Source organism: Macaca thibetana, chromosome X, assembly GCF_024542745.1.
Source record: "Macaca thibetana thibetana isolate TM-01 chromosome X, ASM2454274v1, whole genome shotgun sequence".
In the NCBI taxonomy this organism is placed as follows: Eukaryota; Metazoa; Chordata; class Mammalia; order Primates; family Cercopithecidae; genus Macaca; species Macaca thibetana.
The window spans coordinates 35,918,223-35,945,556 of NC_065598.1; the positions used below are offsets into that span (position 1 = coordinate 35,918,223).

General features: G+C 33.1%; 1 protein-coding gene across 1 annotated transcript in view; it reads left to right on the plus strand.

Annotated features, from left to right (window-relative positions):
* Positions 1 to 27,334, plus strand: part of CFAP47 (cilia and flagella associated protein 47) — a 439,964-nt gene that overhangs the window by 85,083 nt on the left and 327,547 nt on the right. The window contains exons 22-25 of the mRNA XM_050776518.1: positions 9,011 to 9,149; positions 15,998 to 16,092; positions 20,386 to 20,545; positions 23,670 to 23,865. Coding sequence (XP_050632475.1) covers positions 9,011 to 9,149; positions 15,998 to 16,092; positions 20,386 to 20,545; positions 23,670 to 23,865 — 590 coding nt within the window. The remainder of the gene's footprint in view (positions 1 to 9,010; positions 9,150 to 15,997; positions 16,093 to 20,385; positions 20,546 to 23,669; positions 23,866 to 27,334) is intronic.

A 27,334-nucleotide genomic window follows, 5' to 3' on the forward strand; every position in this document is an offset into this window, starting at 1 on the left:
CTTTAAATAAAAAGAAACTAAGTAAGTCTTTTCTCACAAGTTAATATTCTGATAAATTAAGGTATGTCATTCACCTATATAATGTTTATATCTCACATGTACATAGAAGTATGCAGACATACACACACACACACACACACACAAACACATGCATACTCTTTCAACAAGAAGAAAACCTAAGTGTTGTGCAGTAATTTATAGGTTTTTTAAAATTTTGTTAAGGCCAAGTTTATACATTTTTCTAATAAGTCTATATTGGGATTTTATATTTTCATATAATTGAAATGTATATAAAACATTTTTCTTAAGGATCATTGAAAATTAGAAACATCTATAATGCAATTGAAGTATCTTACATGACTTTTTTGGAGAACGTATTATATATAATATATTTAGACAATAGTTCACTAACACTGTCAGCAATTTAAAAAGTTCTAAGTATTGCTTAATGTTTAGGATTCTAGAAATTGATTATAAAATTAAAATGAATTATAGATATTTAAACTTCTGTGGAGTGCCACACTTTGCTTAGATTCTGAATCATTCTATGTTAACTGGGTATTTTAAAAGAAGATTTACTCACTGTATTGGAGTGTAATTCACTTCAACAATGAGAAGAACATATAAACTCCTGCAGAGACAACACACCCTTTGAGAATTTGTTCTATAAATCTGTGCCAGTAAGGCAGATTGATTATCTGGTTTCCAGTCATTTCAAATGTCCTCCACTATATTTATTGCTAGGTGTAAGTTGTCTGTCTTTGTGCATGTGTCAAAATGTAAATAGCAAATTGATGCTCTCTTGGTTGACCTATGTAGCAGGAAAAATGTGAAATCAACAATACATGATTGATTTATTGTTAGTTTGTAAACCTTCCTTTCCTACACTGTACCAGGTTTGAGCACAGCCTGAAGTGCTAGTGGTCAATTGCAGTTGTATTTGGCATCTTCAAATGGATTTGTTTATTTTCTGTAAGTCACTCAAGCTCCTCCTTTTCTTGTGGGCTACTAATGTGTCTGTCTATAGAATTGTACTTCCTATATGGTAGTCACTACCTGCATGTGGCTATTTGAATTAAAGCTTAAATTTATTAAAATTAAGCTCAACAGAAATGTTGTTTCTTTATCACAATACCTACATTTCACGTTCTGTAGATTCACACATGGCTATTGTACAATGCAGAGCATTTTCTTCATGACAGAAAGTTTCACTGGACAGCAGTACTATAGATCTTTCCCTATTATTACTCTTATTTTTCCTGCTGCTGTAACCCAAGTTCTGCCCTGAAGCACAGGCCAGTTCATCTTCAGTGGCTGAGTTACTCTGCAGCTCTTTGCAACTCTCATCTTTGTTGCTCTGTATTTTCCCTGCAGTTTTTGAATGTGAGGGAGAATTGTTCATGCTTTTTATTTTTCCTACTAGCCTTTATCTGTGATTTAAGGATATGCAGAACCTTGGGTAAGCCTTTCATAACAGTTATTCTAGATTTACAATCATTCTTACAGGAAGCTAAGAATAATTCCTTATGGATTAAAGGAAAGGACATGTGAATGACACCTACTCCTTTTCAATTCATAAACATCTCTGTCTACCAACACTGGACTGGGTACTGAAATCTGACTTCATTAGAATGTCCTTTTCAATTTGAGGTATTTCTGTCTTTGCATGACAACATCTGGGAAATCACTTAAAATAGCACACATCACAAAACGTTCAAAGTTTTCCTTCCTCATTGAATACCTCAGTGATTTTATAATGATAGGGCTCGTCTTTTCTTTCAATGTGTCACTTAGTTTCTGTGTAAAAGATAAGTCTTCTATTCTTGCAGTTTTGTTGAAGGGAGAAGATTTCCATGGGCGAAGGAATCATGGAACCTTCTAATTTGACATTCTGTGTAATTATAGACCTACTTTGGATAAAAACATATTCTATACAAATTGTGTGTGAAGATGTCAGTTAAGAGAAGACAAGTCCAGTATGACTTTTCACCTATACATACTTGATAATCAGAGAAGGCAGGGATTAACCCTTAGCCCTGTGAATTCACCACACAGTTTCAGAAAAATTGTATGTTTCAGGAGGGAGAAACACTTCATACTTGTGAGACAAGGGCTGAGATGAGTACATTGAATTATCTCGATAATTACCAACAGTCATTATCATTGACAGTCACCAACAATCATCAACAAAGACAACATCAGATGTTTTAAAATAAAGCCATCAGTGTGGTCCTGTGTTAAACCTATCCCATAACTTCAGCTTTCCACTCCTATCATCCCTAACTTTCGGACCCAGCACTAGACTCAAAAGACAGACAGTGAAGACTCAAGCCCCAGTAACTGTCGACTCAATTCATCATGACTCAGATTCCTCTTTATTTCAGTCATTTTCCAAAATTGGAGCATCCTGTGAATAGCTTCTCTTCTCTGTCAGCTCTGATTCCCCTCACACTTAGTTTCCCTTCCCTTTTTCTCTGCCCTCTAGAACCCCCACACTTCTATAAGTCCTCTGTATTTTTCTGAGCTTCCTTTTTCTTCATGATTTCTTCTTACTGGGAACATGGCTATCTCCACAGCACCATTTTTTAAAATAGCATTTCCTATGAATCTTGCTGTGGGTCTAGAAGTGATCCTTTCTGGAGGCCTTGTTCCCTTGGGTGATTTTTCTAGAGGGTCCTTATCTGTTAAAACTTCTGCTTCTGGCTAGGTGTGGTGGCTTACTCCTGTAATCCTAGCACTTTGGGAGGTTGAGGTGGGCAGATTACCTGAGGTCAGGAGTTCGAGACTAGCCTGGCCAACATGGTGAAACCCTATCTCTACTCAAAATACAAAAAATAGCTGGGCATGGTGACGCTCACCTGTAATCTTAGCTACTAGGGAGGCTGAGGCAGGAGAATTGCTTGAACCCAGGAGGAGGAGACTGCAGTGAGCTAAGATCACACTACTGCACTCCAGCCTAAGCGACAGAGTGAGACTCTGTCTCAAAAAAATTAATAAATAAAATAAATAATTTTAAAAAGCCTGCTTCTTTGAACTTTGAACTTTTATTGTGTGAGTTTGCCAGTTCCCCTCTTGTGAAATCTCTGGTGAGTGGTCTCTTGTGAATAGTCATCTTCAGACGTGCTCCTGGTCACTGCCAACCAGACTCATAGTACATCCGGCACCCTACTCATCTCATTTTCTGAGTGATTTCAGTATCCACATGGAGGTTTATCCAGAACCCTGACCTCGTACTTCCTTTTTCTTCATATTTCTATTGATGTGGAAGAAACTAGTGACACATTGAAAGAAAAGACGAGTCCTATCATTATAATTTTCTGTTTCTTCACATTTCCAGTCCCCTCAGCTCCTGTTAAAAACTAATCTCCATCCAGCGATCAGATGAAGATGACAGTTTGGGAAACATACTCTTCAGCAGTGTTTGACTTTAAAATATGAGTCCATATTATTAATACATAAAAAAGCCTTAAAAATAAAATAATAGCCTAAAATAATAGTACTATTATAATATGTATGATATTAATACTCAAATTAAGAAAAAAAGCAGATGAACCAGAAGTGGAAAAACAGAAATGAGACACAAAATTTAACTAGCTACTGCTGATTAAATACTAAGATTCCAGGGAAATAAGATCAACGTTTTTGTTGTTTTTTCTTTAGCTATGAAGTATCAAAACAGGTTGTATTTGAACCTGAAATACTACATCTTTATGCAATTTATTCCTTGATGTCTGCATGCTAGTGCCACTGCAGAAATAGATTATCATGGGAATGAGTTGCTTGCTGTTTTGACAAAAGAGTTGAAACCTCCAGGAAAATAACATATGAGCAGTATTTTATGCTTCTATAATTTGGTTATAAGAATAGACTGTACATAAGATTCTATGACAGAAAATAGAATTGGCAGTGGTATGGCCAGTTAAAGTTAAATAAAAATAGAAACGCCAGTGTTTTGCCTATTAGGGTAATATGAATGACTAGAGCTGAACATATGCACTTAATAATGTTCAGCTCCTCATTTTATTTAAAACTATTTAGATTGTCAGCACCGAGTTTATGAGTATAGCACAGCACTAGATAAATGTACCTCTGAACCCATCAATGTTTGTTGTCATGATCTTGGAGGTTTTGGCATGTGAGAAGTACTATTATTCTTCCCTTTTCACATTTAAAATACTCACATTCTTGCCTGTTTTCTACCTCCCACCTCTAGAAGCTTACTAAGGTACCATGAAGTAACAGGGTTGACCATCTTAATATTTTTTAAACCTAAATAATGTAAGGTTTTGGTAAAAAAAAATCAACACAAAGTTTAAAGCATGTCATTAGAAAAAATGAATTTTTATTTTAAATTATTTGTAATGTAACTTGAAATGCAATAAGAATTTTCTCATAAATATGTAAATATTTTAGCATTGATATTACTTCTGTAGCATTTTCAGCTTTAGTATAGAGCAATTTTATTTTTATCAATTTAAATTTCTAATAAATTATGTAATTTATAATTTTATTTTCAAAATTGAAATTTGAATCTAAAGAGATAATAATGATATTGTCTTTGAGTTAACCCTTTTTTATATGGTTGATAGTAATGTCTATAATCTCATTTTTTATTTTAGCTATTCATGTCTCCTTTCATTTGTTTACTGTCAGACTAGTTTAAAGTTTTGTAATTTTTTTTTTTTTTTTTGAGATGGAGTCTTGCTCTGTCGCCTAGGCTGGAGTGCAGTGGCACCATCTTGGCTCACTGCAAGCTCTGCCTCCTGGGTTCACGCCATTCTCCTGCCTCAGCCTCCTGAGTAGCTGGGACTACAGGTGCATGCCACCACACCTGGCTAATTTTTTTTGTATTTTTAATAGATACGGGGTTTTACCGTGTTAACCAGGATGGTCTCCATCTCCTGACCTTGTGATCCGCCCGTCTTGGCCTCCCAAAGTGTTTTGTCATTTAAAAAATATTTTTTAACCACCAACTTTTTGTTTTATTGATTGTTGTGATTTCTCTGTTGATATTCTCATTTTGTGTATACATTATTTTCATGATATTCTTTTGTTCTTTTCTATGGTTTCCTTTAGTTCTATGAACATATTTAAGACAGTGGCTTTAAAGTCTTTTTCTAATAAGTCCTATGGCTGGACTTTCTTCATAATCTTTGTTTTGTTTTGCTTTTGATTATTGAAAACTGGACATTTGAATATTATAATATGGTAACTCTGTACATCAGATTATCCTCCTTTCCCTGGGTTTACTCTTCTTGCTTAATGAAGGCTGTAGTCATCCATTTGTTTATTGACTTTTCAAAACAATTATTGCAAAGAATACATTCTTTGCTATGCACAGTCACTGAAGTGTCTGTTCCTTTAGCTGGTGTTGAGTAGTGTTTTGAGATATATTTCCTTGAATGCCTGGAACTAAAATAATCGGACACATAAACAAAAACACCTATCATAGTCTTTTTGGATAGAGTGTCCTGAGGCACTTCTTTAGCAGTTAGTGAGGTCGTTTACAACAATTTCTTAGTTTTTATTTACCACTTGAACTTAACCTAGAGTCAGACAAAGATGAAAGTTTAGCAACTTCTCAGGTATTTTCTGAGCACATGTCCTACTCTGAGTATCCTTAATGCTTTCTAAATTCTCCAGGGCAGTTTTAAATGCCTTAATTTCTCTAAAAGCTCCCCTACTTTTATTTCCAGCCTTTAGGTAGTGTTTGCATGTCTCAACCATAATATTCTGTCAGGTGGCTTTGGGTTTTTTGTTTATCTTACAATATTTTTGAGCAATTTCACTGCTTTTCTGCGTTGAGTGAGTTCAAAGATAGGCAAAACATGGCAAGCACCTTGCATCAGTCCTTCATGTACCCCCAAGAAGGTTAGAAGAGACAAACACAATAATTTCTGAATGAAGTCTGTTCTGTTTCATCAAAAACCAGGTACCTTTGTTTAAGTTCCTTGTAGATTGTGGGTATTAGACCTTTGTCAAATGGGAAGATTGCAAAAATTTTCTCTCATATTGTAGGTTGCCTGTTCACTGTGATGCTAGTTTCTTTTGCTGTGCAGAAGCTCTTTAGTTTAATTAGATCCCATTTGTCAATTTTGGCTTTTGTTACAATTGCTTTTGGTGTTTTAGTCATGAAGTCTTTGCCCATGCCTATGTCCTGAATGGTATTGCCTAGGTTTTCTTCTAGGGTTTTTATGGTTTGGGGTTTTACTTTTAAGTCTTTAATCCATCAAAGGATATGAACAGACACTTCTCTAAAGAAGACATTTTTATGTGACCAGCAAACATAAAACAGCTCATCATCACTTGTCAGTAGAGAAATGCAAATCAAAATTACAATGACATACCATCTCACGCCAGTCAGAATGGCAGTTATTAAAAAGTCAGGAAACAATAGATGCCGGTGAGGCTGTGGAGAAATAGGAACGCTTTTAGACTGTCAGTGGGCGTGTAAATTAGTTCAACCATTGTGGAAGACAGTATGACGATTCCTCAAGGATCTAGAACCAGAAATACCATTTGCCCCATCTATTCCATTACTGGGCATATACCCAAAGGATTATAAATATTTCTACTATAAAGACACATGCACAGGTATGTTTATTGCAGCACTATTTACAGTAGCAAAGACTCAGAACCACCCCAAATGCCCATGAATGATACACTGAATAAAGAAAACGTGGCACATATACACCATGGAATACTATGCAGCCATAAAAAAGAATGAGATCATGCCCTTTGCAGGGACATGGATGAAGCTGAAAGCCATCATCCTCAGCAAACTAACACAGGAACAGAAAACAAACACCACATGTTCTCATTCATAAGTGGGAGTTGAACAGTGAGAACACATGGACACAGGGAGGGGAACAACACACAGTGGGGCCTGTTGGTGGATGGAGGACAAAGGGAGGGAGAACATTAGGACAAATACCTAATGCATGCGGGGTTAAAACCTAGATGACAGGTTGTTAGGTGCAGCAAACCACCATGGCACATGTATACCTATGTAACAAACCTGCACATTCTGCACATGTATCCCGGAACTTAAAGTAAAATAAAAAATTAAATTAAGTTAAAAAAATAAAGGAAACAGGTCCCAGGGTCTTGCACTGGGGAATGAAAGCTGCTAGCCTCAAGACAACTGCTGAGTCAGAGAGAGTGGAACAAGGGCAAGTAAAAGTGCCACAAGACTTTCCTACTGTTTTTAAGTTGTCTTTTTTTTGGTTTTGATTCAGTATTCACTTGATTGCTGTAAACTTTTGACTTTTTTCCAGTTTTGACAACATGGTTCCTGCCAGTTTTTGCGTGTTTTTGGTGTTTCTGTGGGGCCATGGACATTTGGAGCTGCCTGTTTACCATTTAGCTGAAGCCAACCTTTTTAGTTTTGATACAACCCCCAAACAAGATCGACTCTTTCTTTTCTCTTTGATGCAGACTTTTTGTGTTTTCATCTAGACTGGACCACATATTCTTTTCTTTTTTCAAAATAAGGGGCTGGCACTATATAATTGCAAATATATTTTGTAGCTCTGAGTGTTAATTGTTTTATGATTCATCTGCGTAGGTGCCGATATTGTCAGTCCATTTTGGATTTTGAATTCAGATGTATAAAAATCAGAGCCAAGGAATTCGCTTTAACTTTTTAAAAAATGTGCATACACTAAAAGTCTCTTTCTGATATATGAACATTAACAAATATATACAATTGAGCAAAAAATACCAAAATCAATATAGAGAACAGTTACATCACCTTCTGTACATTTTTCTTGTGTGTATTACTATAGGCTGTGAAGGGTACTAGGTGAATGAGGGGGAGGTGTCGGTGGTTAATGGGTACAAAAACATAGTTAAAAATAATGAATTAAGACCTAGTATTCAACCTCTCCTCCACCTCCAGTCCATGGCAAACACTAATCTGAATTTGACCCCATAATTTTGCATTTTATAGAATGCCACATAAGTGAAATCATAAGATATTCATAAGATAATCATGAGATTTTCAGTCTGACTTCTCTCACTTAGCATAATAAATTTGAAATTCATCCACATTATTGTATGCAACAGTAGTTCATTCTTTTATTGTTGAAAAGTAAGTTTGTTATTCATTCGCCATTTGGAGAGCATTTGGATTATTTTCAGTTTTTGGCAATAAAGAATAAGTTGTATGAGTAAGTTTCACTTCTCTTGGGTAAACACCTAAATCTGGGAGTCCTTAGCTTTATGTGAAATATATACTTAACTTTCTAATAATGAAGAAACTTGTTTTTCAAAGTAACTGTAAAATTTTGCATTCTCATCAGCAATGTATAAGTGTTTTACGTGTTCACATGTTATTTTTAAGTAATTGTGATAGGTGTGAAGTGATATCTCATATAGTTTCAATTTGCTTTTCCTTAATATGAAACATCTTTCCATGTGCTAATGTGTAATTTGTATAGCTTCTTTTTTGAAGTGTCTTTTCAAATATTTCTCCGACCTGTTTCATTAATTCATTTTTTTAAATCGAACTTTGAGTGTTCTTCGTGTACTTTGGATACAAGATAGATTTTTTGTGAGAAATGGGTTTTTGACTTATACTTTTATTTTCTTAATAATGTCTTTTAAAATAACAGACTAAACAATTGATACTGTACAATTTAATTGCTTTTTAATAGATGGTTTAATAGATGGTTGCTTTTGTATTCAAGAATCTTTGCTTACCCAAGGATGACAAGGATTTTTTTTTCCTATAATTTCTTCCTAAATATTTATCACTTTGGATTTTATATTTAAAATCTGGTTCCTTTTGAATGAATAAGAATTATTTTAAAAATTTATTTTTATCTTTTAGAATTATTTTTGGACTCATTAAAAATGAACCATCTTGTTTTTAAAAAATGTAGTTCAATGTCACAAGATAATTTTATTTTTTAAAACTGCTTTTTAAAAACTGTGATTTGGCTAAATAATACCCCATATTTCTCAAAGCAAAAATTAACAAGTATAATGTATGTTTTTTTCCTATCAGGTGACAATAGTTGAATTTATCATTCAAGTTCAGATTAATTTCTTTGAGTCTTCAAAGCTCTACACTAAATATTTGTCCAGTTCTCCTTCGAATCCAAAAACAGTACCACTGATCCGACCATGTTATGTTCAAGCTACTGGTATGTAACAAAAAATAATCAATCGGTGTGGATAGGCCAAAGATTTGCACTTAAGTGTCTAAAAGATAAAAAATAGAATATGCTATTTATTTTTCATAAATGGAAATATTAGAAAATAAAATTTTAAGAGGATTCCTTTGTGTGTCACTTAAATTGTGTCTATGAGATTTGAATGTTCATAAACAGCACAGATATAATCTCTGGCAAGCAACTTGCTAAAAAAAGAGAGTAGAATTAAAATCAGGCCAATTTAGTATGTTATTGTGTGGTCAAGTTTAAATAATTAAGACAAAATATAAATTATTAAAATATTACAAAATGCATTTAATATAAAATAAAATAATAATAATTTTGTTTAAGAACATATCTCTCTTCCAAAGGGATGGGTTACTAAAAGACTAAGTACATGAAAAAAAGAAGTATTTTACAAATTTGAAAGTTTTGCTGAATTTTTATCTATTCATTTTCTTCAAATATTTAAAGATAAAAACTGATATACTCTGCAAATTACATTTTTGCAAGTTGGCTTTGCTTTCAATTATATATGTGTATTTTTCGTGAAAAGAAAAGAAGTCTCTATTTTGTTTTTATAGTTCTGATATTAAGTTAAATTGTCATTAATTATAAAATAGTAGGGAGTATCATATCAGTTAATAATTGCATTTGGTAACTAGTAAGAGAGGTCTCACAAAAATAGCGTGCACATGATAAAAATATTTCACTCTCATTTAAAATCCAGAATTAGTAATTCCACAGCTGATCTAGAGGCTCAATGAGGTTAAAGTTTTTCCCTTTGTTTTAAGAATTTCTTTTGGAAAGTAGTCATCATCTAATATTGCTTCCTGAATTAGGTAGATAAGCTTTCAAAACACTTGTTTGAAAATTAAAAATTAAGATAGCATTGTTAAAGAAAATTGGAAAATGTAGAAACAAAAATATTATCTGAAATTCAAATATTTAAAGTGTTCTTAATATTTTGATATCTTTTTTGTTCTATACATTGCTTTTGTTAATTTATTTTTTAAATATGCTTGTGATCTTACTCCTTATGCTAAGTGGAAACCAGCTCTATTTCATTTTATTTTTTAATTTTTAATTTTTGGAGGCACATAGTAGATGTATATCTTTATGGGGTACATGAAATGTTTTGATACTGGCATGCAATGGGTAATAATCACATCATGGAGTATGGGATATCCATCCCATCAAGCATTTATTTTTTTGTGTTACAAACAATTCAGTGATACTCTTTTGGTTATTTTTAAGTGTATAATTAAATTATTATTGACTGTAGTCACCCTGTGGTGCTAGCTAATACTAAGTCTTATTCATTCTTTCTAATTATCCTTTTGTGCCCATTAACCATCCCCTCATCCTCCCCCTCATCCACCTACTACCCTTCACAGCCTATAGTAACCATCCTTCTACTCTCTGTCTCCATGAGTTCAATCGTTTTCATTTGTAGATCCCACAAATAAGTGAGAACATGTGATGTTTGTCTTTCTGTGCTTGGCTTATTTCATTTAGCATAATGACCTCCAGTTCCATTCATATTGTTGCTAATGACAGGCTCTCGTTCTTTTTATGGATAAGCAGTACTCCATTATGTATCTGTACCACATATTCTTTATCCAGTAATCTGTTGATAGAACCTTAGGTTGCTTTCTAATGTGGCTATCAATGAACAGTGCTGCAACAAGCATGTGAGTGCAGATATCTCTTTGATACACTGATTTCCTTTCTTTTGCGTATATGCCCAACAGTGGGATTGCTGGATCATATGCTAGTCTTTTTTTTTTTTTTTTTCTTCGAGGAAACTTCAAACTTTTCTCCATAGTGGTTCTACTAATTTGCATTCCCATCAACCAACAGTGTGCAAGGGTTCCTTCCTTTTTCTCTGTATCCTCACCAGCATTGGTTTTTGCCTATCTTTTGGACAAAAGCCATTTTAACTGAGGGGAGATGATATCTCATGTAGTTTTGATTTGCATTTCTCTGATGATCAATGATGTTGAGCACATTTTCATGTGTCTGTTTGCCATTTGTATGTTTTCTTCTGAAAAATGTCTATTCTTTTGCTCAATTTTAAATTGGATTATTATATTTTTTCTCATAGAGTTGTTTGAGGTCCTTACATATTCTGGTTTTTAACCCATTTGAAGTTTCCTCCAAAAAATACAAATAAAGCTAGCATATGAGCCAGCAATCCCACTGCTGGGCATATACCCAAAAGAAAGGAAATCAGTATATCAAAGAGATATCTGCACTTCCATGTTTGTTGCAGCACTGTTCGTGATAGCCAAATTAGGAAGCAACCTAAGGTTCCATCAACAAATTACTGGATAAAGAAAATGTGGTACAGATACACCCTTGTCAGATGGGTATCATGCAAATATTTTATCCCATTCGGGTATTGTCTCTTCATTTTATGGATTGTTTACTTTGCTGTGTAGAAGCTTTTTAAATTTGATGTGATATCGCTTGTCCAGTTTTGCTTTGGTTGCCTGTGCTTATGAGTATTATTCAAGAAATTTTTGCCTGGACCAATGTCCTGGAGAGTTTCCTCAATGTTTCCTTGTAGAAGTTTCATAGTTTGAGGTCTTGAATTTAAGTCTTTAATTACTTTTTATTTTATTTTTGTATATGGTGAGAGATAGTAGTGTAGTTTCATTCTTCTGCATACGGATATCCAGTTTTCCTGTAGCATTTATTGAAGCAAGTTTTCTCCCCATTGTGTTTTCTTGGCTTTTTTGTTGAAAATGAGTTCACAGTAGGTGTGTGGATTTGTTCTGGTTTGTCTATTTCATTGCATTTGTCTATGTGTCTGTTTTTCTGCCAGTACCATGCTGTTTTGATTATTATAGCTGGGCAGTATAAAGTCAGGTAATGTTATTCCTCTAGTTTTGAACTTTTGCCTAAGATAGTGGATCTTTCGTGGTTCCATATAAATTTTAAGATTGTTTTTTCAATTTCTGTGAAGAATGTCATTGGTATTTTGATAGGGATTAGATTGAATCTGTAGATTGCTTTGGGTAATATGGATATTTTTTACAATAGTGACTCTTCCAAACCGAGAACATGAAATATCCCATTTTTTTTGCACCCTCTTCAATTTCTTAATGTTTCATAATTTTCATTGTAGAGATCTTTTACTTCTTCGATTAAGTTAATTTCTAGGTACTTAATTTTATTTATGGCCTTTGTAAGTGGAATTACTTTTAAAATTGCTTTTTCATATTGTTTGCTATTGGCATATAGAAATCTACTGGTTTTTCTGTTGATTTTGTATCTTGTAACTCTACTGAATTTGTCATTTATAATATTTTTTGATGTAGTCTTTAGGTTTTTCCAAATACAAGATAATGTTGCTCTGTAAACAAGGTTAATTTTACTTGTTCCTTTCCAGTTTGTATGCCTTTATTTCTTTCTCTTGTTTGATTGCTCTTGCTAGGATTTCCAGTATTGTGTTGAATAACAGTGGAGAAAGTGAATATCCTTGTCATGTTTCATATCTTAGAGGAAGGCTTTCAGTTTGTTAGTATCTGTGCGTCTGTCATGTATGACTTTTATTACGTTGAGGAATTTTCCTTCTATCCCCAGTTTTTTGAGGGCTTTTTATCATGAAAGGATGTTGAATTTTATCAAGTGTTCTTTCAGCATTAATGGAAATGATCACATGGTTTTTGTCCTTCATTCTGTTGATATGATTTATCACATTGATTTATTTACATATATTGTTCCATTCTTGCATCCCAGGGATAAATCCCACTTGGTCATGATGAATGATCATTTTAATGTATTGCTGAATTTGATTTGCTAGTATTTTGTTGAGGATTTTTGCATCAATATTCATCAGCGATATTGGCCTGTCCTATTTTTTTTTTTTTTTTTTTGATGTGTCATTGTCTGGTTTTGGTATCAGAGGAATACTGGCCTCATAGAATGAATTTGGAAGTATTCCATTGTCTTCTATTTTTCAGAATAGTTTGAGGAAGATTGGTGTTAGTTTTTCTTTAAATGATTGGTGGAATACAACAGTGATGATACCAGGTTTTCTTTACTAAGAGACTTTTTATTATGTCTTGAATCTCATTACTTGTTATTGGTCTGTTGAAGTTTGGAATTTCCCCCTGGTTCTGCGGTAGTGCTCCTCACACGGGGGCACCAGTTGTGGGGGGGGGGTGTGTCCCTTGCAGACTCCTGACTTAGCAACAGATGAATGAAGTACACTGACACACAGATATTCTGCTTTGCCAGTCCAGCTGAGTGTCTGAGCCTCTTACAGACTCCAGCAGAGTCCTGTAAACAGTTGAGTCTGCAGCTTCAATCAGTCAGTGAGACTTGCATTTATTTAGTAAAGATTAAAAGGTCGTGAGTAAACATCACTGGAGGGTAAAGATTCAAGGCCAGGTTCCTAGGCCTAAAGCAAACACCCTTTGCAGGTAATAAACTTCTGCGGCCCCTCTCCCCCCGCCCCCCGCCCCCCGCAGTGGGAGGCAGTTAAGCACCTGTGGTAGGACAAAGGTTAGTATAATATATACTTAGGCACATATAAGTAAACAGGTTAGTAAAATAAACTCCACACATTCCTTTGTAGCACCCTAATCTTTCTGGCTCCTGCAAAGACACCCTGGCTGCCTTCAGCCAAGCAGTGTGAAGCTATGCAAACTCTCAGGCCTTCCAAGAGAGTTTGTCGCTATTTCTATAACTATCTTTAACGTTTTTCCCACTAGCCTGACTGAACCCCAACATGGTTCAACCTTGGTACATTGTATGTGTCTAGGAATTTATCAATTTCTCCTAGATTTTTCGAATTTAGTAGTTTATAGTTGCTCATAGTAGCCACTAATGACCCTTTGAATTTCTGCAGTCTCAGTTATAATAAGCCTTTTTTAAATCTCTGATTTTATTTATTTGGATCTTCTCTCTTGTTTTTTAATCTGGCTAAAGGTTTGTCAATTTTGTTTAACTCTTCAAAAAAATCAACTTTTTGTTTCATTGATCTTTTGTACTCTGTTCATTTCATTTTTTAAAATTTATGCTCTGATCTTATTTCTTTTTTTCTACTAATTCTGGTTTGTTCTTGTTTTTATAGTTTTTTAAGATGCATCATTAAGTTATTTGAAGATTTTCCTCTTTTCTGATGTAGACATTTATAGCTATAAACTTTGCTTTTAGTATTGCTGTTGCTGTATCCCATAGGTTTGGATACGTTGTTTTCTTTCTGTCAATTTGTATAGTTTTCAAAATTCCTCTTATTATTGATTTCTTGTTTTGTTCAATTGTAATCAGAGAAGATGCTTGATATAATTTCAAATTTTGAATGTTTTAAGACTTGTTTTGGGACCTGACATACAATTCTTCATTGAGAAGAAGTGCCATTTTCCTCATCTTTTCATTGTATTTCCCAATATTTTTCTTACTTGGCTTTTCTAAATCTTAAAATGTTATTTTGGCAGTTTTAAACTAGTAAGAGTTCTTAGTATTTACTAATTATTTCCTTATAGCCTGTTATTTTTGGAAAATAATACCTTTTACTTCTAATTATGATTTCATTGACTTTTTTTTTCTGTTGACTACATTTTCATTATTTTTGCTGAATTATTTCTTCCTCTATGTCTCTCTCTTTTATGTTGAATAGTTCTTTAATATCTATCGACCCTTGCCTGTTTGCTCATGTTTATTAATACCTCTTAAAAGGCTGGCTTTATCATTAGATATTATATCACTGTCTGGCAATCAGGGTACTAATGAATGGTTTAATTTGAGGAGGTATGTCTGGGAAATTAGTCTGTGATCTTTAATCTTAGGTGGTTTGGTTTCTTCAGAAAATGATTCTATAAAAATTTGTGATAGGCAGAGTATAATTTGTTTGTTTAAATGAAATAAGGCACTCTAAATGGTGAAGTAATATGCCAAAACAATGCTTTGTTTTAAAAGTTATAGTCAACATATTATTTTCACTGGTTATTCCTAGTTGCCAATTTGTAAATGGAAAGACAATATTACATGTGCCACTTTTTATATGTCTGCTGTAACATTGTCTCTTTTAGGATTTCACATGACAGGTTTTGGGAGTAACACAAGGATGGACCCTATCTACAACTTTCTCCTATCCCACAGGTCCTGGCCCCCTGTCAAATCATCCATTAATTCCAGTGGCATAATAAAAACACGTGTAAGATATATACATTTCTAGGATCAGAAATTGTTTTTATTTTATTTACTTATTTTTTCAAAAGCTGGTGATACCCTTTAGTTTTCATTAAGAATTACAAATGTCTTAGAGGTAAGTTTCAAGAAGTATAGGGTTTTTTTTTTCCCAGTAGATTATAATATCTTCTCTAATGCAGTGAGTATTTGTACAGATATGCCTTTTCTTAATCTTCCATAGAATAGCCATTTATTCCCAGAGTTTTCTTGTTTTATCTAGGAAATGTTACATGCTATGCCAGCTATATATTTTCTCTGTATTCCAATAAATTTTCCTTCTGCATTTCTGTTCACTTCTGTGTTGTTCAAACTCTAGTGTGGAGATCATTTTAGCTCTGTTTACTTTTTTCTTGGCTCAGTATCACCTTTTTGTTATTTTAAGGATAATGTTCCTATTTTACTTATAATAATTCATTGCCATTAAAATATTCCACAAAAGGGAACTTCGGTAATTCAATAAACCAAGATATTTTAGAAATGTTTTTAAATGTTATTTTATTTTCTGGTTGGGAATATAAAAATATATAGAAACAAATCTTATTTTCTTAATGTTTAATGTTTTAAAGTGTACTAAGAAGTACCTATGGGCTTATATCTGTTGACATTTTATCAGTATATTTATGTTCCTCTCACAGCATTGCAATCACCATTGAACTTATCTAGTACTAAGTTTGTATTTGAAATCCCTTTACATGAGATGAATCCTAATAACAAGGTCACAAAAACTCAGGTATGTATAAAGGAGTGATACAGTTGACAATTCTTTTCATGATTATGAATTTTAGTTTGTTAAGTTGATTATTCATAAGCATGAATCATATGAACTATTCCCTATGATTAATTTCTCCCCAATTGTTTATGCTATTTGGAGCAAGAATACTGGTGTTTTTAGAAAACTTACATATAAAATTTCTCAGGAGTAATTTTCAAAATATACAAATACATATACAGCTATTTATAAATACATATATGCATATAATTAATAAGAATATTAAAATAATTTTAATATAATTAAATTATCCCATTCTCCTTATACAAATAGAAGCTATAATTTAAATTAATATGAAATATATTCCATAGATAAAAGAAAATGTGCTAGGAGGCAATAATAAATCTGAATAATAATAATAATAATAAAGTAGCTTCTATGTTAAGTTACTATTTTTTTCTTACGGGATATCTCTGCCTCTCTTCTAATTAGGAAGGAAAACAGAGAGATGTGCATAAAAAAGAAGTTCAGGACACATTATAGAAATTTGTATTTGCACTGCCCCTTTTTGTCTTATATATTGCTATACCTGTAACCAATTTTGAACCTTTATAGCATTGCAGAAAAATTATATGGAGAGAATATTTAGCATTGCTTTAATAAAACATAGCAGAATGCTATATAAAATTATAGTTAGAGATCAATGAAGGATCTACTGAAATTAAAATGTGACTGTTTAGAGTATCAAAAGTCAAGAAAACTTCTACTTCAAATAGAACTTCAAGGATACAAAGACCTTATATGTTGGACTAGAAAGGCAACTTTAATTAACTGAATTTAATGGATTTAAGATAAAAACAATACCTTCATAAATGTAGATTATTTTATGTCATTGAAATTTTATTCAATCGATGTAAGCAAAGATCTAGACACCAATAGCATTCTCTCTTTTGAGGAGAAAGAGGGACATTGGCCCCATGGAGAAAAAAAATGTGACTCTAATCTTCTACTTAAACTTCCCGTGAATGATATTTGCAGTCATAATATATAAGATATATGGTACAGAGAAGACTTAATGTGTTTATGGAAGGTTAATTTGACAGAAGGTTTAAGGATTTTGGAATAAAGAAATAAAACTCATTTTACATACTGGGTAATTAAAGGGTACTGTCTAAAGTAGAGAGAATAAGAAAAACAAGAGGTATATATATTTTGCTTAAAATTACCAAGTGACTAATGGAAGAATTTTAAAAAATATGAATATCCAAAATAGGAAGTGGAGCGAGGAGTATAGGTAGTACCAATGAGCTGCATCTTCATCTTTCCTAGTTGGCAGTCAAAAGACAGTATCTGAAGCTGATAAACCATAAAATATTCATGCTGCAGGCAGATAATGGCCCCAAAGATGCTTAAGTATTAATCTCCAAAATTTGTGAATACGTGACCTTGTATCACAAAAGATACTTTGCTGACGTAATTATGGTAAAGGACTCGGAGAAGGGAAGATTTTCCTGAATTATCTAGGTGGGCCCAATCTAATAACATGAGTGGTTAAAAGCAGAGAACCTTTTCTAACTGTGCTCAGAGGGAGATGTGATGACCGAAGGGTCAGAGTGATGCAGTGTTCAACACAGAGGAAGAAGGCCACCAACTGAGGAATGCAGCTGACCTCTAGAAACTAGAAAGGGCAGTGAAGTGGGCTCTTTCCTAGAGCTTTCAGAAAGGAACACAGTTCCTGCTAACACGTTGATCTTAGCCAATTGATACTTGTGTTGGACTTCTAATCTACAGAAATGTGATATATAATAATATATTTGTGTTTTCTAAAGTCCCTGTGTTTGTGGTAATCTGTTATGGCATCTATAAAAAACTAATATAAGCCATATTGGTGTCACATTTAGATAAAAACTCAAATCACAATTGGCTAAAATTGGTTGCTTCTGGGAAGCAGAACTTTTGATGAAGAGGAATTTGGTGGGACAACTGCTTTTAAACAAGGATTTTGAACTTTTTGTGTAAGCTGCATACATATGTGATTTTGACAAAAATATAAAGAAAAAAGCACTAAACATACTGAACAAATTTACCAATGTTTCTTTACAGATAACTGTATCAGTTCCCTTCTCAGAATTATAAGATAGAGAAGGTTGCTAGTATTTTGGAAGTATAATAGCTTTTCCTCATTTTAAAATGACAAAAATTAAGCTTCAAATGGCTGGTATGATTTTGTGCTCACCTTCTGTATTGAAACATGTTGTTTTCTTTAGAATGTGTAAATTAACCTTTTATATTTAGGAGATACCAATATTAGAGCTAAATAGATGCAGTACTTCAAGGCTTGGGAATAAAATGTAGTGATAATTGTATGGCTCATTCTGTAGTCTTCAAGTATTTGAAGAGTAAAGTTAATGAAAAAATCTGGTTGATAGTTGTATTTTAATCTGGTTGATAGTTGTATTTCATTAGAAAGATGAGTCTGCATGCAAGTCAGGACCATAATGTTCAGATTTACTAAAACGTTTCAAAGATAGTGCAGAGAATTTCTGATAGCTTTCACCCAACTTTACCTAACGTTACCTTACATAACCCTAGGGCATTTTTTTTTAAATGAGAAATTAACATTAGTACAACATTATTGACTAAACAACAGACTCTATTCAGAAATCAATGGTTTCTCACTAATATCCGTTTACTGTCCCGGGGTCCAACCAGGATAGCACATTGCATTTAGTCTCATCCAACCTATGACAGGCTCTTGATCTTGCTTATTTTTTGTTATCTTGACGTTTTTAAAGAGTATTTATCCAGCATTTTTTGAAAATATCTGTTAATTTGAGATTGTCTGGTGTTTTTCACCTGATTAGACTGAGTTTTTATTTTCCATGGGTTTTGAAGAAGAATGTTACTGAGGTGAAATAATTTTTTATTCACATCATATAAAGGAATACATGATATGAAAATGACTAATTACTGGTAATGTCTGCTAGGTTTCTCCACTGTGAAGTTACTGTTTTTCACTTTCCATACTCTATCCTTTGAAAGTGTGTGATCAATTTTAGCCTACAATAAAGTGGTAGGAGGTTAAGCTCTACTTATATATTACATATATTACTTGGAAATTTTCTTTAAAAGAGATTATTTCCTCTCCCTATTTATTTATTTTATTACATAATATATCAGCATGAACACACATATATTTATTTTTATACTTTCAGTTATAATTTAATATTATATTATTTATTTTGTTACTGAAATTGTTTCTGCTTTGGCCATTATAAGCTCTTTTACGTTGGTCCTTTGACAGGCTCCCATCATTGTGATTTTGAAGTGTTTTCTTAGTTAGTGGTACTACCAAATGTTCCAGGCTCATCTTTTATTTTACTTGCTCCAGCTGTAAAATCAACATTTCTCCAAGATCCCCTAGTACTTTTTATTGTAGAATGATATTTAGAAACCAAAGTCTAAGTACTGTGTATATGAGTTGCTACTGCAGTGTCACAGGTTCTAGGCCCTTTCAACAAATAGAGTCAGGAAATATGTGTATACATACTAATCCACATGTACACATATACTTATAATTATCTATATATGTATCTCTCTCTCTCTCTATCTATCTATCCATACATCCATCTAACACCAGTACAGACTGATATCTCTAATCTAGCACCACAATGTCCATTCCCATCTTTCTCTCTTACTCATTTTTGACTAATTTCTCTGACAACGAGAAATTTGCCTCTCATTTTTTACACTTTATTTACTTATTTTAATCCTAATTTCAAGTAAAGAAGTTTCAGAATTTCTAACCTGTAGCCTATTAAAATTGCTGACACCTTTATCACCTAGAGTACATTATTCATACACAATTCTTACTCTTTAGCCTTGTAGCTTTCAGTCAAAAACACAGTTTTTCAAAGTTACTGAGGTCAATTTCTCCCTACCCTAACTACATTCAGTGAGGTTATTTCACACATTTGTAATACAGTGTATCAACATTCCAAGACGGATTACAGACTGTGATGCACTGTATTACAGCTGGATTGATTGTTTTTGATTTACATACATTTATGTTCATGTAAGATCTTTGGGTTTTGAAAAATGCATGGAATAATGTGTCTACCACTTAATTGCCATAGAGAACAGTTTCATCAGACTAAAAACCCCTTTGTCTAATATCATTTTAAAGCATTTTATCTATGATTAATCATTTGAATTTATACATAGGCTCATCAAATTGAGATGGTAATACAACTAAACTTTATTTTGCATGCTATAATTTTTAACTTTTTTTTGTCTTTTTGTGTGTGTGAGCAGAATCTTGTTTTATATAATATTACCAAACACCATGTGACATGGACTTTGGATCTTAGTAATACTGGCAAACTTTTCAAAGATGGCACATTCAAGTTCAGTGTACTGAATGGGATTATACAACCAAATGCACAGTATAATGTTTCCATAAATTTCTGTCCAAGTAAGATCTTTTCTCCTATATTTGTGGTTATACTTTCAATTTATCCTTCATATATGACATTGTTTTATTATGTATACAGAAATTTAGATTATTTATTTGTTTCTTTTAATTTGAATAATTATAAATAATACAATTTTATTAATCTCATTTTTGAATGTTACATTATTTAATTGATGAAGTTGGTATATATTCAAGGTGTACAATGTGAGGATTTGATGTATGTATGCATTGTGTAATAATTGCCACAATGAAATTACTTAATATATCCATCATCACCCATGTTGTACATTAGATCCCCAGAAACTTGTTCATCTTATATCTGAAAGTGTGTACCCTTTGATCACCATCTCCCCATTTCCCCCACTCCCAAGCCCCTAGAAGACAATGCCCTACACTCTGCTTCCATGAGTTTGACTTTTTAGATTCCACATGAATGAGATTATACAGTAATTGTCTTTCGGTGTCTGACTTATTTTACTTACAATAATGTCCTCTAGGTTCAACCATTTTTTTTTTTTTTGCAAAGGACAGAATTTTCCTCTTTTGTATGAATGAATAGTAGTCTATTGTGTATACATACATCACAATTTATTTCTCCACTCATCCATCAATGGACACTTTTATAATCTGGCTATTGTGAATATTGCTGCAATAAACATAGGAGTGCAGATATTTGAGATACTGATTTCATTTCCTTTGAGATTACCAGATCATATGGTGGTTCTATTTTTAATTTTTTGAGGAATGCGCTCAGAATTCTGCTTGTCACACTCAGCCACTATAGTGCAATGTAATCTGTTTTTCATTTTATTAGACTTATAAAATACCCAAATTACGAGGACACTAAGTTTTATACATGTGGTAATCTAGATAAAATACCTGCAACTGGCTCAGTTACCAGTAGAAGTTCAGGCAGGGTAAGAATCTATTATAGCTTTTAAGCTTATTAGAGAGTTCCTTGAGCACTGTGCTCTCTCCCTCTCAATAATGTTCTATTAGCACTGTGTTGCATTAACTTGATGTTCTACTGTATCTATTAGCATGGCATTGTATAATCATTTTAGCTTTGTGTGTGAGAAACATCTCATTGCACATTATGATTAGGTTTAAAAATGTTTAATCTTTTTATTACCTCTCTTTAAATCTCTGAAAATATGATAGAAAATATCAACTATTCTTTGCATTCTGAAATTTGTTTAGTAAAAATAATTAAGTTTTATTATGTATTTCTCTAGTTTCTTCTCCATTTCTACCATATTCGAGTTCGAAAGAGCTAGCACAAAGGCTATTCCAGCTGAACCTACCATCCATATTTCTGTTCAGAACTTCTCCTTTATGTCGCTGCCAACATTTTCACTCAGATAAAATGCACTGGACTAGTCAATCTAGAAGGAAATAAGAAACATTTCCTTTTGATTTTTCGTTTAATATGGGACGGGGCCCTATCAGTTAAATCTATGGTTTCCTTTATTAGGCTCCCAACCTTACTCTTTTGTTGTTTTGTTTTTGTTGTTGTTCTTGTTGTTGTTGTTATTGTTGGAGACGGAGTCTCGCCCTGTTGCCCAGGCTGGAGTACAGTGGTGCAATCTCAGCTCACTGCAACCTTCACTTCCTGGGTTCAAATGATTCTTCTGCCTCACCCTCCCGAGTAGCTGGGACTAGAGGCGTGCCCCACCACGCCTGGTCAGTACAACCTAACTCTTAAGAATTAAACATGCTTAAAATGCCTTTATAAATTACATCTCAGATGAGAGAGAAAACACTCTCAGCTTAAAAAGGGGTAGGATTGAATCTCCAATAGTCTGAGGTTATACAAAGAATCTCCTTCTCTATCACCCCAGAACCCTTTAAGAGGTCTGAAATTCTGAAATAATCAGAATTCAATAAGTCTTAAAACCTTCCCTAACTCTGAAATTGTTTTTTCTTCCCAAACTAAGTTTAACAACATCAAATTTATGAAATGAAACCATCATTTCCCTATAGATTTGTAATGTTTTAAATACATATATTCTCTTATAGCTTATTTTATCAGCTCAAACTATACATAATTTTTTTAAATTTTTCACATAGTCTTTCCAGTACTCATTTGTCATTATTAGTAGGGAGCCCATTGTTTTTCTATCCCTCCTCTCCTTTCCTCTCCAACTGTCTCCCTTTTTCCAAGAACCCTAGACTACTTACTTGATCAGGTAAAGGGCTTATTTGATTAAGTAATGGCCTTCAGTACAGAGAGCGCTAGTATGGCTGATGATTTCAATGAGTCCATTGCTTTTGCTTCTAGCACTAAGTGTCACTTTTGAACATGGTCTTGCATCACCCAGTGCACTGTCATTTTCTGCTCTGAAGATACCCTTGATGGCCCCAGTCTTTGCTAAGGTGCACTGGTGTCTCATTGAGGGGTTCTAAGATATCAGCTTGAAATCACAATCACTGAGTCACTCTTTTCTCTCTATCACACACTATGCTTGGAGATTTTGGTGTGAAAGGGTATTGATTACTTGCTGTGATGGAAAAACTGTCCTCAGAAACTAGCTTTCAGCTTCCCATGTTGAGCCCTGCTCTCTGACGCAAACTATCTTTTCTTTTATTAAGCTATGGCATGGGAATTTCCTGTCCTTTCCTACCAGGTAAAATTGGCCAGTCAACCCTGGTAGTATTTCTTAAACTTAAAAATCCGGGATACAGCACATTCCTTTCATCTCAGGACCTCCTTTTCTCAGTCGTCCCCTGAGATCCTTATGGCAGTGATCTATCCTCTTCTTCATACTACATATTCTAAAGGTCTGGGAAGCTTCTATTAAAACACAGAAAATAATTTTTTTAAAATGTTCTATTGCAGTGCTTTCCCAGGGTATATTTATTTTCCCCAAATTATGAAAATCTACATTAAAGAGACTTGCTCTATTTCTAGTCAAGCTGTACTTTAAAACAGTTTTCTTTCAACAGCACCTCATTACGTGTCTTAAGTTCTTCAGCAAGCTAAATCTAATTTCTGGGTAATTTATTCTGCCCCATTAAGTTGTAACATCATTGTACATGTTGAAATTTAGTAATGCTTCAGCTATGTAAATTTTTTTGTGTTTTAACTACTTTAAAATACCCTTAAAATTTTGTTTTTCATTAGATTGTCCTGGAAGATACACAGCAGATATTCCTATGCTTTTAAATGATATTCCTGTTTGCTATAAAATATTATGTCTTACTGGAGAAGTAAAATCACCAGAATTATTGTTTGACCCTCCATCTATATTTTTCACTCCTGTTCCTTTGGATGTAACAGCTGTGATGGATATTAACATTTTACCTCAAAACTATTTCAGGTAAATAATGTGAATTTACCACATTTTTTTATGTGCTTTTTTGTTTGTGTCTGTGTTATATGGGAATTATACAAGAATGGCTTGTTTCTATAGTTGAACTATTAAAATATTTAACTATATATTAAAATTTAACAAAAAACAAAAGATCTTTCTTAATTATCTCACAGTTAGTCGTTGAATTTTCTTGTAATTTTTTTTTTTTTTTTCCCGCTGTGTCTCTCTTCATGGAGTAGTAAGCAAGCCTAAAAATTCAATATGTTAGTTTTCTGGTGCTATGTGAAAAAATATCACAAACGTGGTGCCTTAAAACATGATTTTGATATCTCAAACAACGTGAATTTGTTTATTATCTTGCAGTTTCTCTGACTTAGTAGTCCAGCTGGCTTAGCTGCATCCTCTGCTGAGTGTCTCAATAAGCAGAAGTCAAGGTGTTGGCTGGAGTGGCCCTTTCACTTGAAGCTCGGTCTTCCTCCGAGCTCTCAAGTTGTTGGCAGAATTAATTTCATGGTCCTTATAGAACTAAAGCATCATTTTTTTGCCTAGGGACACACTCAGTCCACCCTCAAGTCCTAGCCATGTGGTCACATCCTCACAACATGGTATACAACTAATTCAAGGCCAAAAGTATACCATCTCTCAGACTTCTCTGCTTCTGACTTTTAAACCCTATATATAGTGGGAGGCTATGTTGTTTATTGTAGAACATTTAGCAACATCCATAGCCTCTACCCAATAGCGTTCCTCCCCATGATGTGACAGAAAATATATATCTCTACACATGGCTACATGTCTCCTGGGGAGCAAAATCACCCTCAACTGAGAAGCACCAAAGTGAAATGATAGGAAGAGATATAACAGCATAACCAAAATAAAGCTGGGTAGCAGTATTAATTTCAAATGCAATAACCTCTAGAGGTAAAGTGTGTTTTTAAGATATAAAAATCATCAAATAATTATAAAAGATTAAATTCACCTGAAAGCCAACAGCATTCTAAAGTTCTATGCATAATTAAAATAGTCTTAAAATATGTAACCTCTAAATGAAAATTGGAAAATTTGACTAGTCCTTCATAACTCTGGGATATTAAAACATGTATCAGAAGTGTTGATGAGTCCAGAGACAAGATATTTGAACAATATTTGTAACAAGCTTCATTAATTTAACATGTATAAATTGCACCTTACAATTAGAGAATACACATTTTTAAATGAATCATGAGACATTTATAGAAATTCACAATGTATGATTCTATAGTTATAATTCATGTCTCCAAAATGTTTAAAAGGTTGACATAATATAGACTATATTCTCCAAAAATAAATATAATAAACTAAAAGTCAATAAAGAAAAGATAACAAGATCCACCATGAGTTAGAAAATGTTAAAAAAAAATTCTACCGAGTAAAAGAAGAAATTATACTGAATTTCACAAATAAATAATAATTAAAATACTAGATTCCAAATCTTGATAACATTCACTGAGAATCATGAGTGTATAATACAATCAAGTACTACAAGCACCATCTGGACATTAGAGCTGAAAACTAAACCTAAAACAGCTACTGGGACTTCTGCTACTTTCTTTAGATAAAGAATTAGGCCGGCATCATTGTTTACTTTATTTGTTTTATTAAATAAACATCAAAATTTCAGTGATTGAAGAAAAAAACCTTAATAAAGTACAGTAAAATTATCCATACTTGGAAATATAAAACCTTAAATACTGATATTAGGAAAGAAAAAAATGATTGGAAATTTTAAACATCCAACTTTATAAGTAAGATTACAAATAATAGTCTCTTAGACTAACCTATGGAGTGTAGAAGGTGAGATAAAATTATACACAGTAGAAATTAAAGCAGTATAAAAATATATACAAAACAGAAACTCAGTGGAACCAAGTTTCTTCTTTGAAAGAGGAATACAATGGACACCAATACAGTGAAGTTGACAAGGAACAAAACAGAGAAGGGACAGTTAAATAATATTAGAAATAAGGAAGCTTAACCATAAATCCAAAGAAAAAATGAGGTAATCAAAATACTATACAGAGGTCTATTCCAATACATGTGAAAACTTAAATATGAAAGTTGTAGAAGTATATAATTTACTAAAAATATACTGGGAACAAGTAGAAAGCCTTTGGGTTAATACTTGAAACTTCACAAGAAAACATCCTCTGATGATTTTATAGTCAAGTTTTACTGAACTTTCAGGAAACAGATTTATCAAACTATAGAATAATAATAATGTGCCCTAATTTGTTTTATGATCTCAGAAATTTCTATTATGAAATCAGGAAATGACAGTATAGGAAAGCTGAATTATTGGCTACACTGTGTTACGAGAGCATACATATAATTATCCTTACAGAATCTGCGAGTACTTTGGGAGGCCGAGGCGGGTGGATCACGAGGTCACGAGATGGAGACCATTTTGGCTAACCTGGTGAAACCGCGTCTCTACTAAAAATACTAAAAATAATTAGCTGGGCGTGGTGGCACATGCCGGTAATCCCAGCTACCTGGGAGGCTGAGGCAGGAGAATTGCTTGAACCCGGGAGGCAGAGGTTGCAGTGAGCCGAGATTGCACCACCGCACTCCAGCCTGGGCAACACAGCAAGACTCCATCTCAAAAAAAAAAAAAAAAAGAAGAATCAAACAACGTGTATATAAGATAGATCATGACCAACTTGTTTGTATTCCAGTATTTCAAGGATTGTCTATCATCAAAAAATCTAAAATGTTGTTAAAGAGAATAATGATTTGATCATTTTCATACATTGAGAATAAAGGCATTTGATACAATTTTTAAATCATTCATGGAAAAACTCTCAACAAACAGTAATAAAATAGATATTCTTCAATTGTTTAATGTTCCTATCATAAGCTTAGAGCAAATATCATTATTGAAACTGGAATATACATGAATTACCTTTTAACAACAGAAACGTGAACGATGCTTATTATCACTGCTTCCCTAAAGCATTTTAATAGAGAACCTAGCATATGGCAGGGGGATAAGAAAAACAAAATGTGTGAGGATTAGGAAATAAAACTCAAAACTGTCATTATCTGTATATTAGATTATTTTTTCATATAGAAAATTCAAAGAATCTACAAGGAGATTTTTTAAAACTAGGAAGATCACTTATCAGAATAGGCAAATGTAACTTAAATATTTAAAATTCAATATAATTTCAGCTTACAATATATAGAGCACACAACTTTAAATTACTACTTATAATAGCATCAAAAAATTAAAATATAATAAATAGATAATAGATTAAAAGATAAGAGATAAAGATAATAGATAAAGCTATGAATGAACTGTATGGAACTGTATAAAGAAAATTATAAAACTCAAGTTAAATACAGGTGTATTTAAATAATTAAATAATAAACTCAAATAAATACACCAGTATTCATGGATTGGAATGTTCAATGCTGTAAAAAAAGTTTTCCACAG